Below are 17,839 nucleotides of genomic sequence, written 5' to 3' on the forward strand. Positions count from 1 at the left end.
GGTTTTTTTACTTGGTTTAATGGTTTCTATTTTCCTTGTTAGAATTAGAAAACGCCATATTTTGAGATCCAGCCATCAGAAAAGGATCAAACTTAATAGGCTTATCCTACAGATAAGACGTGCTACCACTTTGATTTTGGGCTAATCTGAGCAATCCTCCTTGACTTATTTAAATTTTTCCTAATCTGATTTGTTTGCTTCCCTGCGACCCTCTTGCAAGCTGATATTACCAATTCATGCTAGCACTGTACTAGTGTCAACCCTGAGAATTGATGAATGCAGGTCAGTTTAGATAGGAACCAATAGGTTATGCCTTTATTTAAAACCAATTGTGCTTTATGGTAACTGCCAAATTGGTTCTTCCCTTTATTTAAAATGACTAGATTAAAGTGTTTGGAGGGGTAGTTAATTTACACAGTTTTTTTCCTTCCTCTAAAAACATTCATGAATTAGTTGGTACTAGAAATGCTAGAAAAAGTGAACGAAAAGAGGCCTGATGAGGGGAATGGAAGTGATTGACACAGCAGGAGTGGAATGTGAGCGGACTTTCAAGGTGGTGCATGAATCAGTGATTTGCTCCCTCCTCCTATCCCGGGTATTTCATAAAGTATTCGACCCGGTTTAATTGTATTCTACGGAAAAAACCGAAGATTTCACATAGTACTTTTGATCGGTCGAGTCATCCGGCCTCCCCGATTCCTCCCCTCTACTTCTACAAACAGAATAGTCCCTTCACTTTTTCTTCTCAGTATAAAATACATTGATACAGAAGCCCTCTAGTATTCTACACAGTGTATGAGTTCCCACTGTAATCTTGAGATTAGTTGCAGACCTTTTCCGGTTCAATTCAAATTTGGTCACAAAGACACAAGAGAAGAAAATAGATAATAAAATGTCAACGTAACGGGATTAAAGAATGAAACTAAAACTGATGTAACCAGCCCTACACAGCCCCCAAAAAAGGCCCAAGCCCATCCAAGAGCAAGAGACAACCAGGGGGGGCGAACCAGATCAGGGGTAGAATGGTCATTTCCACCCCTGGATCGAGTCATAGTTAGTTGGTCAAAGTTCAGTTTTATTTTGGGTAATTAATTCTGTTTTTATTTCTAATTTTGGAGTCCTAGTTGTTGAGTTAATTTTGTATTTGATTGTCAGTAGGAGTTGTTAGTTCGTTAGGATAGGGTTCCCTAATTTTAGGAACCTTATCTTAATAGTAAAGGAGGAGGGTTGGTGCGTCAGGTCGGCAGCCGGCACCGGAAAAAATCTAGCCAAACCTTTTCAGCCGCCCCATGTTGGGCGGCTATGTTGTTGTGTTGTTGTTGTGTGGACTAATAGTAAAGCTGTTTAAGCCAAGTCCTATTCTAGTAAGTATTTGGATTCCAATTAGGTAGGGATTCATTATTTGAGTCTAGTATGGTTTGTGGAGACCATAAATAATCTAGTCTTTAATGTAAGATTTCAGTTTTGATTATTGAATGAATTAATTTGAGAATTTGGCTTTGGTAAAGTCGTGGGATCCCCTTTGGGTACCCTGCGGCTGGAATTGTGCTTTTCTTCTTCAACTCAAGGATGCCATCTTCTTCTCCAAGCATTCAACCTCAGATCGCAGCAAGTTTCTTCAACCAAAGGTAAGTTAAGAAAGCCCCCAACCCCTTCCCCTGCAGTTTCAGCCCATCCCTACCACTTCCCCCACTGCCATGGCCTTTCCCTTCCCGTTCTCATGCGACACAGCGGGCTTCCCTCCCCTAGTTTCCCTTAATCCCCAGCCCCTTTGGACCTTATTTACCCTTCCCTAGTGTCACCCTTGCCCCTAGAGATTATCACTAACAGCTACTGCCCAATCATCCCTAATTTCACAGTTTTCTGAAAATTCTGCAACTCATCTTCCCCAGTCAAGTTCTGCAGAATTTTACCAGACCCTAGCTCAACCTAGTTCAGATCTAAACCCCATTCCCCAGCCTTCTTTTGGTTCCCAAAATCCTGCAGCTTGGTAAAATTACCTTGCTGGACTTTCCTGGGCTAACCCTAATTTAGGAGGATTACCTAGAAACCCTAACCCTAGACCTCGGGTTTCATCAAAAAAATTAAGTAATATTACCTAATCAAGTCAACAAATGAAGCAAGGCTTAAACATTCCAGCAGCAGTTGATACAAATAAGGGAAAAGAAAGAAGAAGAAAAAATACATATATACATATATACATATATACATATATGTGTATATGTATATATGCATATATACACACACACATATATACATATCACAATAGTGTCAGCAAATACAGTTAATGTTCCAACAGCCCATAGAAGAGGCCAGAGGCAACAAACAAATTGCATGATATAGGTAAAACAAAAATTGCACAGCAGCAGCAAATAGGTAAAGGATCGAGCAGAAATTACAGTATCACCATTTGTACAATTCACTCTGTAAACAACACTTGGAGCCGTAGTTATCAATGTCAAATTGTACTCTCTCTCAAGTCTTTCCTGTAATGGAAGATCACCAGCAAGAAGTCCATTCAGGATGCCAACCATGATAAATATACTTACAAATATATCAGCATAAAAAATAAGAAGAAAGTTCGGTTCGAATTCACTATACCTGAACAATTTCCATATGGAGAAGGCCCAGGAATCCACATCGGAAACCAAAACCCATGGCACTTGAAGTCTCAGGCTCAAACTAAAAAATTGAACACAGAATAGTTTTTGAATTATTAGTTTTTGATCAAACATATTTTTTGTGTCTTGCTTCAAAAATGTCAAACTATTACAGTTGAGACGCATCACTGAAAATAATATGCAAGAAGAAAAAATTGTTGTTCCAGATAAAGCAAAAATTACTTCAAAGACAGCATTCACTAAAAGAACTTGAAGGAAAAGTACCATTTGTGAATATTTTAAAGCAGAGGGGCAGGCACACTGCAGACACAGAGCACCAATGGAGCATTAGTATGGGATATCATACAGGAGGCACAGGGGTCTCATTTTAAGGGAGAAGAGAGAGAGCACGTGGGCAGCGCCTAGCCTTCTCTCTAGTTAAAAATGCTGTCATAACCCAGTCACCAGAAAGGGAGATAAAAACCTGACAGGACTGCTAGGCCACACTGCCTAGTCTATTCATTGTGGGACTTCACCTGACACCTTACAACATGAGCTGAGGTGAGGACAGCTATGAACTACCTGTATCCGCATTCCCCAAGGCAACCCCCTTTCAGAAGAGATCACTGGACATGAGAGCAGACAGAGTGTCCATGAGGTGCATACTTATGACTAGCTTGGACTCTCCCCTCGCATTGAGGTGCTTTGCTCAAAGAAATGTCAATGGTTAGACAGAGGCAGGGTATACAGGCTTCATAATCCATAATCCACAATGCTATCTGCACACCCAAAAAAGGATCCTGCTGATCAATAGTCAGACAGGACATCATAATTTTACCAATATAATTCCTGAAGGCATTATAGGCTCCATCAAAACTCATCTGCAGAAGAATTATGCTAAATAAATCAGTCCTTTAATCCTTCTCCATCTTTTGGTCCAATATCTAAGCTCTTTCAAAATTTACAATCAACACCACAGAAGCTATCTTCTATAGCTTTCTCTAGAAGGGTCAAGAAAGTGAGAAACCACAAAATACCGCCACCCACTCAGCTGGGCCTCCATTTGCCTTCCCAAACCCAACGGAAGCCTCGTCCACAACCATAACATAGCCTGACTTTCTTGAGTTAATCCACAAAATCTATTCCAAATATGAACTATTTAGTCAACTGGGTATATTCCTACATCTTAAATCTGATTCCATTTGCATTATTCATATTCTGTCCAACCGATGTTGGACTTGGAGGAAAATTCTGCTCTTTTGTCCTTTAGCCTTCACTGCCACCTCTTTGGTGATTGCTAATGGTACTACCACTTCATTATGGCTTAACACTTGGCACAAGCCCCTGTCTCCTACGTAGCCCCCCATCCCCTCTCACCCACATCTCCCCCAAGACTGGGTCTCCCTTTCCCACATCACAGCTCCTGTTTTGAGTAAAGTGGTCTAGCTCCCCACTCGCCCAAGCTCCCCTTCTGCTTGGAACTTCATCAGGCCTTCCTCCACCCTTGTTCCTTGTTCCAACATCATCTAGGTCAAAGGCCATATCCCTCACCACTCCTTCACTGCTTGGAGAACAATGAGATTTTGCCTTCCGAACCAATCCCTTCTCATCTATCACCATATTCAGATCCCATTCTCTCATGCCCTTCATTGCAATGATGTTGAGGACGTCAGTCACTTTTTTATATCCTGCCCTTTTACTGGTTCTATTTGGAAGAAAGCCTTATCCTCTAAATGGCCCCTTGGCTGCCAGCCATTGTCGCCTACCATTTGACCTAGAAGAAACTGGTTAGCTTCTTCCCATTTCAGCCCCTTGGTCTCCCATTCTTGGTTGGAGCAAAGTTTCCAAAGTGTCACCTAGGCACCAAGGCGTTTTTGGAAGGCCTAGACATTGGACCGCTTTACGTACATGCAGAAAATTAACCTTTTTGTGTCTCTAGGCAACACCAAGGTGATGCCTTGGAGGCTTGGACACCATATGATACCATTGGGGTTGGCCGCTCACTCTTTAGACAATTTGTGTATAGTCTTTATCATTTTTCGGTTATCTTTTTAACTGATCAAAACGTATCCCACAATACAACACAACACAATATTAGTGGTTTCCTTTATAAATGAAGTGAGAAGTGTGGGATCAATTTAGGATAAGAAAGAAGAAGGAAAATAACCTTAAAGTCTAATCATGAAATAGATTCCGCTGAATGGCATTTTAGACTGGAAAAGAGGTAAGTAAAATAACTACTTTGATATTTTTACAAATTTTATGATATGAAGCTATGTTGCTATTGTATTATGATAGATGAACCCATGTTAGTTTAATTTTTTCTGATGAATATCTTGAACTGTTATAAACTCTTTAATATTCTTTTGACTTACAAGTAGAAACATACCAGTTTTAATATGTTATTTGTGCCACATAAAAAGGTATAGAAAAAAGTAGTATACCAGAATGCTTTGTTTGCCAAGGCACTTTGAGAAGTTCTTAAATGCCATGGTCGCTTTATGAATTTGATAACTAGGGGCATGGAAGAAAATTCGATCAAAATGGTCGAAATTTCGATCGAAATGCCTGCAAAAATCCAACTCGAAACGAAATATAGTAGTAGGCACGAAATGTATCCATATCGTTTCGTATCGACCGAAATTTCGACCTCATTTTGCAATTTTTGCTGATTTCTCTTGCTTTCATCCCATTCTACACCTAATTTCTAGTATTCCATTTCCTTCAAACACTTGATTTGCTCCTCCATTTGTGCATTTTCTCAAATCTTGCAAGGTGAGTAACCAACTTCCTCATTTTTTTATTTTTGTTTCATTTGTGCCTTAAATCATGTTAGATTGCTTCCAAATTTATATATGTTTACTTTAGAGTGTTGATCTATGAATTTGTAGTGTCAAAATTATTTTTTGATTCTTCCTACTATTTTTTTATTTTTCTGTTATTAAAAATTATTTACTAAATTATGTATATTGTTAAAAATGTTTATGTATAGTACATGTATAAGCTTCAAATGAATGTATGTGAGAGTTGAGACACCATATTGCTGTGATGGTGTTGAATTAAAATTTTTTTCTGTTAATTATGTAATTTTACTGTATTTAATATATATTTAAATAATTAAAAATATATATTTAAATATTAAAAAAATAATTAATTTCTGTTTTAAATTTAAAAATAGGAGAGTATTAGTGGAAGCATGTATGCAATTTTTTGAGCATGTTGTGGATATTTTTAAGATAGTTAGTGTATATTTTATATATTTTAAAATTATTTATATATTAAAAAATACTTATATATATATATATATATATTATTTAAAAATAGGAGGTTATTATTAGAAGCATGTATGTCATTTTTGGAGCATATTGTGGAGCTTTTCAAGATACTTAGTGTGTGTTTCTTGTATCAGGCACTCTAATTTAAAGATGTCAGACATAGCTTGGGATCATGGGAGGCCACTGACAGCTGATAAGAGGAAGAGCGAGTGTAATTACTGTAAGAAACAAATAGGAGGAGGTGGGGCCACTAGATTGAAGGTGCATCTAGCTGGTGGCAACAGGGATGTAACATGGTGCCCAAAGGTGCCTGTAGAGGTCAAGAGGGCAATGGCCTCATATATTAGTAGTGGAAAGCAAAAGAGGAAAGAGAAGAGAACACAGAGGGATGAGTTCGAGGATGCCTGCTTAGATGACCTTCCAGATCCTGAGGGTTATGGTAGGGATGAGCCAGGAGACAGTGACCCTGATCCAGAGGCCGATCAGCTGAGGAGGGCGATGATGATGAGTAGGGAGCAACAGAGGATTGATGACATCAGGAGGCAACAGAGGGGTCTGGGTTGTGGGTCCTCTAGAGAGCCAGTAGGTATGGGAGGCACAGGTGGCTCCCAAGTCCCTATGAGGAGGTCTCAGAGTGTGAGGCAGGAGGCTCCTATCCCACGGGCCCCTACAAGGGGTCGAGCTTCCTCAGCACATCCTACAGATCCGGATCTTAAGATTCTTTGCAATGATCCGGCCCTATTTGCGAGGCCTGAGCATAAACAGAGAAAGTTGAAGCACTTATGGGGGAGTGTGAAGGAGAAAGTGGGGATGGCTTTCTCCAAATGGGCGCATTACCATAGTGTTCCAGCACATACAGCCCAGGGGCCCTACTACAGAGATATGATTGAGCAAATAGGCAGGGCTGGGAGTGGTGTACAGGCCCCCACTCCATATGAGATATATAATGTGTATTTGCCTAAGCATAAAGAGAATATAAATGAGTACATTAAGGGATTAAAGCCCATGTGGAATCATTATGGAGTGACTCTGATGGCTGATGGTTGGACTGGTCCCACTAGACAATCCATCATCAATTTCATGTTGAATTGTGATGGGAGGACAGTGTTCCTCAAGTCAGTAGATGCATCCGGTGAGAAGAAGGATGCAAAATACATTTACAAATTACTGAAGCAAGTGGTGAAGGAGGTTGGAGTGGAAAATGTAGTTCAAATTGTGACTGATAATGGCTCCAACTACAAGAAAGCTGGGTTGAAGATGCAAGAGAACTCTAGGTATCTAAAGTCTAAACATATAGTATTCATTTTCATTTGTAAATACATATATTTACATTACACATATACATGTACACTTTATAACTTTGTATTGATGGCTTGATGCCTTGATGGATGGACAGATATAGGCTCTTTTGGACTCCTTGTGCTGCTCACTGCATTGACTTAATGTTGAAGGAGATTGGAAAGGTCAAGCTTGTGAAGAATACCGTGGACCAAGCTCGACATGTTAGCACCTTCATATATAACCACACCTACGCATTAAGGATGATGAGGGACAAGTGTCAGGGTGAGTTAGTGAGGCCAGGCATAACCTTAAACCACCCAGCCATCCCAAACCATACTCCCAACCCGCTTTCTGTTACCAATCCTTCATACCCTTCAACCGAGCCTTCATGTCCCAACTCAGACTCCTCCATTGACCCAAACATCTTTGAAACCCCCTCCCCTGGTGATTCTCAGCTGTGTGAGACTATGTTCCCTAGCCTGACCCAAAATGCTTTTCCCGACCCCAATTTTGTTTGCTAAGTTTGCCCTCCCCCTGTTCCTATGTCAGATTTTATTGTATGGAATGTTAGAGGCCTGAATGCAATTGCAAAACAGAGTGAAGTCAAGAAATTTCTCTTGGATTCCAAAGCCAACTTTTGTGCCCTCCTTGAGACTCATGTTCAAGTTGAGAGTTCCCATCGGATTGCCAATTTCTTAGCCCCTTCCTGGTCTTTTCTCTCCAACTATTCTCAAAGTCCTAATGGTAGGATTTGGATTCTTTGGAACCCCTCTTCTCTCAAAGTCTCTCTCATCGATGCTTCTCCCCAATTCATGCATCTCTCTATTTCCCCTTCTAATGCCAATTCTGATTTTTATCTCACCATTGTTTATGGTTTTAACCTGGCTGTCGATCGTGCCCCTCTTTGGGACTCCATCCGTTCTTTTTCCTCTGCCCATGCAAACCAACCCTGGGGTGTGGAAGGGGATTTTAACATTGTTCGTTTCTCCCATGAGAGGGTGGGTGGGCGCCCGCCCAATCCTAGTGCTGTCGAAGATTTCAACTCCTGTCTCGATGACTCTTGTATCACTGATCTAAGATGGTCAGGTCACTCTCTCTCCTGGCATAACCGTCGTATTGGTGAGGACAGGATTGCATCGAAGCTTGATCGTTTTCTTGTTAATCACCATTGGCTATCCTATTTCCCGAATTCCCATGCTTCTTTCTCCCCTCCTTGCCTCTCGGATCACTCCCCTTGTCTTGTCCATATCTTCCCTCTCTCCTCCTTCGGCCCTAAGCCTTTCAAGTTCTTTGATATGTGGACCTCCAACTCTTCTTTCTTGCCCACTGTTAAGGATGCTTGGGAGAAACCTGTTCACTGTCATTCCCTTCCCCTTATCAGTTTTGCCCGCCGGCTTAGGAACACAAAGGAAGCTCTCCGTAGTTGGAACCATTCCACCTTTGGAAATATTTCCTCCAGGGTCTCTGACTGCCGTTCAAATCTCTTGCGAACTCAAACTTTTCTTCAAAACGACCCTCTCAACCCCATGCTCGCGGAAAATGAGAGGAATCTCTCTTCTGAGCTTTCTTCCCTTGTCTCTTTAGAAGAGAGTTTCCTTCGCCAAAAAGCCAGAATCAAATGGCTCCAGCTTGGGGACTCCAATTCCGCTTTCTTTCACCGCTCCCTTAAAGAGCGTTCAAATTTTAACTCCTTTCCTGCTCTCCTATCTAGCAATGGAGTGTGGATCTTCGACCCTCCGGGGATCAAAGCCGAGGTTGTCTCCTATTTCTCAAATCTTCTCTCTCCCCCCTCGATCTTCTCTCCCGCCATGTCCCCCTCTCCCCCCGGGCCTGATTAATAAATTTGTCAGCCCTCAATCTTGCTCCTCTCTCTTTTCTATCCCTTCCCATGATGAGATCATTCATGCCATTCGATCTCAAGAAACCAATCGTGCTCCCGGCCCTGACGGGTTTAGTATGGTTTTTATTCAAATGCCTGGAGCATTATTGAGGATGATCTCATCAAAGCCGTCCGCAGTTTCTTCCTCAATCCCTCTCAGCTCTCTTCCATCAACCAAACTTTCCTTTGTCTCATCCCCAAAAAGGTTGGGGCCTCTTCTCTTCCTGATTTTCGCCCTATCTCCCTTTGTAATCTCCTTTACAAGTTCATCTCCAAAATCCTTGCGATCCGGCTAAAAAAGGTTATGCCTAACTTGATTAGTGCAAACCAATTTGCTTTCATTTCGGGTCGTAGTATTGCGGATAATATTCTCCTTTGTGCAGAGATTGTCAAGGGGTTCGACAGAGCGTCCCACTCCCCTGCTACTCTCCTCAAAGTGGATCTCCACAAAGCTTTCGACTCTATCCGCTGGGATTTTATTAGTGATGTTCTCCTTGCCATGAGATTCCCTCCCTCCTTCATCCATTGGATCGAAATTTATATCTCCTCCCCTTACTTTTCAGTCATTACTAATGGTTCGCCGGCGGGCTTCTTTCCTTCTAGTGTCGGCATTCGGCAAGGTTGCCCTCTCTCTCCCTACCTTTTTTCCCTGGCTTTGGAGGTCCTATCCCGTCTCCTTCAAGCCAAGACTGATCAACTCCTAATCTCCCCCATTCCTAAGTGTAAAGCCCTTAATCTCACCCATCTCGCCTTTGCTGATGATCTCATGATTTTCTCTAAAGCCGACCTCAACTCCATCTCCTCCATCACTTCTGCCCTTTCTTTCTTTGAGTCTATCTCTGGCCTTAGGGTCAATCTAGACAAATCTACTCTTTTCCTCTCTGGAGTTTCTGAGCCTCTTCGCTCCAATCTCTTAAATCTTTCGGGGTTCAAGCCTGGATCCTTCCCTGTGACCTATCTCGGGCTCCCTCTCATTCCGGGTAGGCTCTCTCGCCATCATTGTTCCCCTATGTTAGATCACATCCGTAAGTGTCTCCAGCTTTGGAAAAGCCGTTTCCTCTCCTTCGCAGGTAGGGTAGAACTCATTCAATCGGTACTCCAATCTTCATACCTGTATTGGTGTGGCATCTTCCCGATACCTAAAGCAATCTCGTCTGCCATGGAATCTCTCTTATGTGCTTTCCTCTGGAAAGGTCAGGATTCTACTCGATTCCTGCGCCCCATAAGTTGGTCCAATGTTTGTCGGCCCAAATCTGAGGGGGGTCTTGGAATTCGTCGAATCCAAGAAGTTAACTCCGCTGCCTTACTCAAGCTCATCTGGAAAATTGTCACCAAAAATGACTCTATCTAGGTCAAATGGGTCCACTCTTACCTTCTCAAATCTAACTCCTTTTGGACTGTCTCCATCCCTCCTAATCCCTCTTGGACTTGGAGGAAGCTTCTCCTACTTCGGCCCCGCGCTCTAATTGTTATTACCACCCACATCTCTTCTGGTTCCTCTACTTCTTTCTGGCAGGATCCGTGGCATCCAATGGGCATTCTCCTCTCGCTCTTTCCTCCCCGCACTGTATATGAGTCTCGAATCCCCAAATCTACCCTTCTCGCGGAATTCATCTCTAGTGGCACTTGGGTCCCTTCCCCGCATCATAGTCTCACACTTGTCTGGAATTCTCTCCCCCCTATTTACCCTCACCTACATGATACTATAATATGGACCCCCTCCATCACCAAAACATTCACCATGTCCTCTGCTTGGAACCTCGTTCGCTCCCCCTCCCCTTCCCCTCCATGGCCCGCCCTGGTTTGGTTTAAAGACCATATTCCCCGTCACTCTCTCACCCTTTGGAGAGCCCTAAATCTAGCCCTGCCAACCCAATCTTTCCTTATTTCCCGGCACATCCCTGTCAACCCAAAATGTATCCTTTGCTGGAATGGTACTGAGGACATCGAGCATCTATTTTTTACTTGCCCTTTATCTAGTGCCCTTTGGAGGAAAGCCCTTAGTTACATTTGGCCCCGCTCCCGTCGCTCCTTTGGGTTTGCCCGTGACTGGTCTTGGATTTTGAGCAAGTTCCCTGGCTCCTCTATCTGTGATCGGATTGGTAAGCTGGTGTTTGGTGCTACTATTCATCATCTCTGGTGGGAACGTAATCTCAGGCGCTGGAATTCCAAATCCCGCTCCATTGACGCTATGTGGAATGCTATATATTTCGATGTTTCTTCTAGGATCTCCTCTCTCTCCCTCCCCTCGGTAGTTGACTCCCCAAGGAACAGGCTCATTGTTGTTACCTGGGGTCTAACTCCCAATTCACCCCCTCTTCTTGATGTGAGCTCCTGGCTCCCTTGTATTTGTTTTCTTGTTCCTTGGTTCCTTTAATTGATTAATTATTCATCCAAAAAAAAAAAAATAGCACTGCAGAGCTTTGAGAGTAGGAAGACTGGCCTTAGGAGTATGTTTGCATCAGAGGAGTGGTTTAACTGGGAGGGTTCTTCATCAGTGGGAGGAAGGAGAGCTCAATTGACATCCTTGATGAGAGTTTCTGGCACAATGTGAGGATAGTGGTGAAGATGCTTGAGCCTGTGGTGAATGTGTTGAGGATGGTAGATCAGCAAAGAAAACCTACTCTAGCACACATATTTGCTGCAGTAGATAGGATGAAGCAGCAAGTTGGTCAGGTCCACCCACGCGGCAACAAGAAAGTCCTTCAAATCATCAACAGTAGATGGGAGTCTATGTTGCAGCATCCACTGCATAAGGCTGGTGAGTTGTTAAGTCTAGTATTTAATTTAATTTTCATTATGTTATCACACTATTAAGCATTAACTATTCCCTTTTATGACATACTTTTTCTTACACAGCATACTATTTAAATCCCAAGTACCATTACAAGGACAATCTTGGGATGAGGCAAGATTTGATGGATGTTGTCCAAACTGTAGTGGAGAAGTTCGAACCGGATACAGCTAAACAAGCAGTCATCCTTATGGAGGTGAGATAGTGATTAGAATCATTTGATATTCACAATTCGTAGTTTTATACTAAGTCATTAACCTAGTAACTAGTTATTGTTTTTTCTCTTTATATATTAGATAAAGGCTTTTAGGGATGCCACTGGGAGCTTCAGTCGTGCTGTGGCCGTATCGGGACGGGAAACCGCCCCTGTGGGTAAGTTCATTCATTTATTTCATTATACATTTAATTATTATATTCTATCTTTAATTTAATTATTTAAGTATTAAAATGACTTGGAGACTATGTTTGTTGCAGCTGAGTGGTGGTTGCAATTTGGACGTGATTCACACAACTTGAGTAGGATTGCAAGCAAAGTGCTCTCCCAAACATGTTCAGCCACTGGTTGTGAGCGAAATTGGAGCACCTTCAGCCTCATTCACTTGAAGAGGAGCAACCGATTGGGTGTGAAGCATCTAGAGGACCTTGTCTACCTACACTATAATATGAGACTGAGAGAGGATCATATTAGACAGGGGATGGATAGAGAGAGCACCAATATCGAGTTGGCCGACATATTTGAGATGGATGATGATGATAACCCGGTAGTTGACTAGATCAGGGATAGTGGAGACGGATTGCTGGATGAGGATGGAGGTCTTCCCAATAGTCAGTTGCCAGAGGAGATGGGGGCTGATGTGGGGAACTTCATGGCCCATAAGGGGAGGCCACATGCAAAGCCCGCCCGTCCCTTCGTGCCACACCCTAATGCATCCACCCAGAGTGAGGATTTGATTTTCTGGTCCGACACTGAGGATGAGGTGACTCAGGCCTCCAGCGATGACGACGATGGTGGTGATGATGACGGTGATGATGATGATGGAGGGGATGAGGAGGGTGTGGGACCTCGTGATCAGGATTTAGCTGATCCTAGGGACAGACCACCACCACCACCAGCAATACGTGAGAGTCAAGGGGGGGGAGGACGACCACCGAGATTCACAGGAGAGAGTCAGTTCACCCACGCGACACAGGATTCAGACCATACTGGAGCTGCATCTCGAGGCAAAAATGTTTCCTCTACATATTCAAGGAAGGGGAAGGGGAGACAGCACGGCTGGAGCATAGAGGACACGCCATCATATGGGTCCTACCGTCCATCCGATGCCGAGAGCTTGGTGGGATCTATGAGATCGATGAGCATTGATGATGCTAGAGACCCTCCACCTCCAGAGGATCCGGATGGCATAGGCCTGCAGAGTCCTCATATGATACTGCTGTGGAGAGTATTGGTTCTACCGAGTCGACTTATGGTTATGGTCCTTATGGACCATATGGTGTCCCTCCTGGCTATCGATTCAGGGTCAGGCCAGTCAGCCACGACTGGAGCCTTATGGTTATGGAACGGCCTATGGAGCTTATGGTGTCCCTCCCACTGTCGATTATCGGAGTCAGCCACTGGGACCTTATCAGTATCCTTATCCTTCTCCTAGTCCTAAGAGCCAGGGGCAGGGTGGTCTTTCATTTGTTGAGCAGATCTTCCACACTATTCCAAAGCCACAAGGCCCACCACCACTAGTTCCTTTGGAGATTCACAACTTCCCACCGTTAGGGAATCTTATGCATGTAGATGAGGCCACATACAGAGGTGCAGTTCTTGACTATGTCCAAAACTATATGGGGCGGGGGCAAACATCATGGGAGTTATATTGTCATTTGTATGGGGTGCAGACGGAAGAGGGAGACCTTGAGGCTTGAATAGAATAGACTTGTAAGTAATAACATTCCAGCTTCTTCTCTGATTCATGTACTATATACTTGGAATGTTGGATGTTACATTTTCAATAGTTTTTTAATAAACTAGTAGTTTTATAGTGTTTATTATGCTTGAAATAGCTAGTATGCAAAAATCCAAATCAATTTGAGTGCATTTGAGGCTCGAAATTGAGTTTTCAAGAATCAGGAAAAAGTATCCAGTTTCGGTCGAAATTTCGACCTTGGATGTTCATTTCGATCGAATTTTTTACCTTGACTAGGGGTTGAGAGAAAGCGAATGAAGGGAAGCTCGAAGCTTTCCAAACCGATTACCGCAGCGGCTTATGTAGTGCTCAGCCAACTAAAGCAAGTCAGGATACGAACCTCCAAATCTCAATCTTTTGATCTTATTTGGAAGGCCAATCACTTCATTTACTCCACCCATAAACCTCTTTTAGAATCTAAGAATCCCAAAGCATTTTTTTTAGGGTGAATAAATAATTAAATTAAAAGGAAACCGAAGAGAAATACAAAGAGATACAGAGGGAGAGAGGGGAGGGCTCAGCCAATCAAGCGGGAGACTGGAAAGAGGAGGCGAGACTCTAGGAACTAACAATCAACCAATTCCTTGGAGAGTCAATAACTGGGGGATGGGGGAAAGAGAGAAGTCTAGAAGAAACATTAAAATAGATGGCATTCCAAATCATATCTCGGGATCGGGATTTGGAAGTCCATCTCCTCATGTTGTTGTTACCTCGCACCTCGGGTGTAGATTCTGCCCTTTCGTCACTGTCTAGATCTAGCACTTAGCCTTTTTGGTTTTCTTCTATTCACTTTCTCCCCTCCCCCTCCCCCCTCTCTTTTTTCCCTTGGGGCTTCTCGTAAATCGTAATATATTATTTATTCACCCATAAGCAAAAATGTTCATTTACTAGTTTCAATTAGTCTAAGACTAGATTTGAATCTCCTATCACATCATAGTACTCCACTAGATGGACATACAATGGCAAGCTTAGGGCTGGATATGCAGGCTTCATACTCCATAATCATATTCATACACTCATATTCCATAATAGAATTAGTAGTCAGATTGGACATCATAATTTTACCAACGTCATTGCTGGAGTAATTGGGCTCTGTCAAAGTTCATCCACCAATTATTTAGCTCTTCTGCAATGAAAAACCGAATTTTTCAATAGGTGCCTGATTTCAACGCATGGTTCCAAGTTTCAATGAGATTCATAAAACTCCACAAATATTTCAGCTTCATAAAAGCTCCATACAAAACCACCTGAGTTATGACACTTCATGATGTAAATGTTTCAGCTAATATTTCGAGAATTCCACAATTCGGTCTAAAGTTACATCTAGCTGAAACATTCTAGGTGCTCAGACCCTGCCCAGAACCCGATGAGCTACTAGGAGTCTAGGATGGGCATAGGGCTGAATGGCTGCTTATATCACTGAGTAACATATCAGATTTCTAGTGGCAAACCATGCATAATGTATGATTTAGGAATGGTTTATAATTTGATCTCTGCTATTTCGTAATCCATGTGAAAGTTGTTTTACTTGAATTATAAGTGTTATAGTACTAAACATCATATGAAACAAGCCATGTTAGAGACTGTATACAGTGAACACTACTATATGTATATATGTCATACTACTAAGCATGAACTCAAAGAATACGGCTACATTTTTACTACCTAGAATACCCTCAAAATTGTTCTTAGTTTCCTTATATACCCTTTGACTCTTAAAGCTTCTTAGTAAATTTTGATGTACTTTTTTACCCTTTATCACTCTATTCATTTCCCTAGGTCGTACCTAGACAAATACTTATTACAATAATTGCACTACTAGAATTGCTCATTCGCTCTAGTCGCAGAGTGGCATACTGAAAAAAGGCCCCTCCCGAAATTGAACCGATGACTGACACCTTATTAAAGTTACGTGACTCTTGTCTTTGAAGCGCTGAGTTACTTAAGACTCATCTAAGATAAAGAGTGTCCCAAAGGGCTACCTTTTTTTCTCTTAGATGAAAGCAAGCCCGACCAAAAAGGAGGCGGAGCCGAGTGGAAACCTACCACGAAAAAAGAAATTCAAGTCTCGGCTTGACTCGTTTAGGGCGCCCTGTAGCAAGTGCCTAGCTCAGCTCCGAAGAGTGACGAGAAGACCGCCACTGTACATCTTTCTTTCAAAAGATGAGAACACGCCCTTTACTAATACAATAGAAGGTAAGGCAAAAGCAAGAGTGAAACTACAAGCTAAAAGCAGGCATGCTCTTATTATAAGATAATACGATACAATAATTGCACTACTAGAATTACTAATAGAAAATATGAAAACAATTACTCTTTTCGTAGGTTCAATAATTAAGGTGTACCTAATGGTTAATATAAATCGTTTCAATTAAAAAGATGGAATTTGTTCAAGTTTGGTCTGAATAGCATGCATTGTCAAAGTGAATTATATAATTCATTTTAGGTAATTAATATTTGAAGAAACACCAAAACGTGCACTAGCATCAAGGTGTTTCCAACTTGAACTCCTAACCAATATATTTCCTCACCCGCAGTGCTGCATCATTAAGTTGCAACTTCTCCAATGCATCACGTAAATCAGGAAACCTGCCAACCAAGTTGATAATAAGAATCAATAAATGTGAAAATTTTAGCACATGAAAACTCACTGTCAAACAAGCTATTTAGGAGGTGAGAAAAAGATCCATACTGGTCAGAATCAACAGGAAACAACCCACAAAAAACCATTGGAGTGGCTTCCTCATATCCAGGTAGTGAGTTTTCTGCCTTCCTACCATAGTGAGTAATTGTGTCACCCACCCTTGCATCTGCTACTGACCTTACAGAAGCTGCAAGGTAACCTACCTAGAACATTAAGAACAAAAGAAAGTAGCATTTAGAACTAATAACAACCAAGGAGGAGGCCACAGTAAGGAAGTCCAGGATTAGAACAAGAAAAAATATATAATGATTTTGAATATAAACAATTAGCAACGAGAACAAACTAGTCCCACCTCACTAACCCCCCCCCCAAAAAAAAAGGATGTTGAGTTTAAATCTTATAAGTTGGTAATAGAGTTTCCACACAAGTTTAACTTTTCATATTGACCTGTCCACTTTAAGATAACAGATTGGTAGCCGATCTTAAACTAACATAGTTGTCAAGGCATCGCCTAGGCATCTGGGCTCCTTCAGAACGCCTCAAATTGGCGTCGCCTTATTTTTAGGCAATAAGGCGTCCGCTTTTTATTTTTCTTTTTTAAATCACGAGAAAGATGCCTAATTGAAGGCATATATTGAAATACTTATTAGATTCCGATTGTAAAATATCTATTGTTTGAACCTATATGCATATGTATAATGACACTACATGTGATCAAATGTTAAAATAAAAATAAAAACAAACAAAATCGAAAGAGAATAAGTTCTTGACTCAAGTCTCACACTCTCACTCTAATCCCTAATCTCTCTCTCTTCCATTCCATCGACGACACTCCGGCAAGCAGTGGCCAGCGACAAACAACTTCTTCTCTTCCTTTTTTCTCGCGACTTTTTATTTAGGACCTATTATGTGTGGTTTGTAGTATGTTGGATGACTTGAGGTAGTCTGATATTAATTTTTTTTATTATATAAGATATGATAGATTTAGAGTGAATGAGATGTACACTAAAATATTCACTTAAAATGCCTCAACCGCCTCAAAAGCGCCTCAGAGGGCGCCTCGTCGACTCATCGCCTCAATTAGCCTAAACCGCCTTGCATCGCCTCGTCGCCGTGACAACTATGTAAACTAAAGATAGGTACATGCAAATGAGCATGATTTGCAATCTAATGGAAGAAAATAAGTTCGAGATGACTACATTTGCAAAGTAATGGTATTTGTTAGAGCAGATTTTACGTACAACCCTTCAGTCCAAAGGGCATGCCTTATTTAGGCGGTGCTTGTTGTCCACCCCCTTCTCTCTTCCCCCACCCCTTTTTTCTCCTTGAATATCCCCCCCCCAACTGGGTTGTTATCCCCCATTCTGGAACTTCAGTAAGAGATTATTAATTTATATTATATTATTAAGTA

General features: G+C 41.9%; 1 protein-coding gene across 1 annotated transcript in view; it reads right to left on the reverse strand.

Annotated features, from left to right (window-relative positions):
- Positions 1-17,839, reverse strand: part of LOC149021178 (Small GTP-binding protein) — a 76,395-nt gene that overhangs the window by 19,431 nt on the left and 39,125 nt on the right. The window contains exons 11-14 of the mRNA XM_089149440.1: positions 16,477-16,631; positions 16,316-16,373; positions 2,602-2,682; positions 2,400-2,486 (exon numbers count right to left, since the gene is read on the reverse strand). Coding sequence (XP_089005566.1) covers positions 2,400-2,486; positions 2,602-2,682; positions 16,316-16,373; positions 16,477-16,631 — 381 coding nt within the window. The remainder of the gene's footprint in view (positions 1-2,399; positions 2,487-2,601; positions 2,683-16,315; positions 16,374-16,476; positions 16,632-17,839) is intronic.

This window comes from Hakea prostrata, chromosome 3 (genome assembly GCF_041222555.1).
Source record: "Hakea prostrata isolate BN-2017 chromosome 3, UWA_Hpros_2, whole genome shotgun sequence".
Lineage (NCBI taxonomy): Eukaryota > Viridiplantae > Streptophyta > Magnoliopsida > Proteales > Proteaceae > Hakea > Hakea prostrata.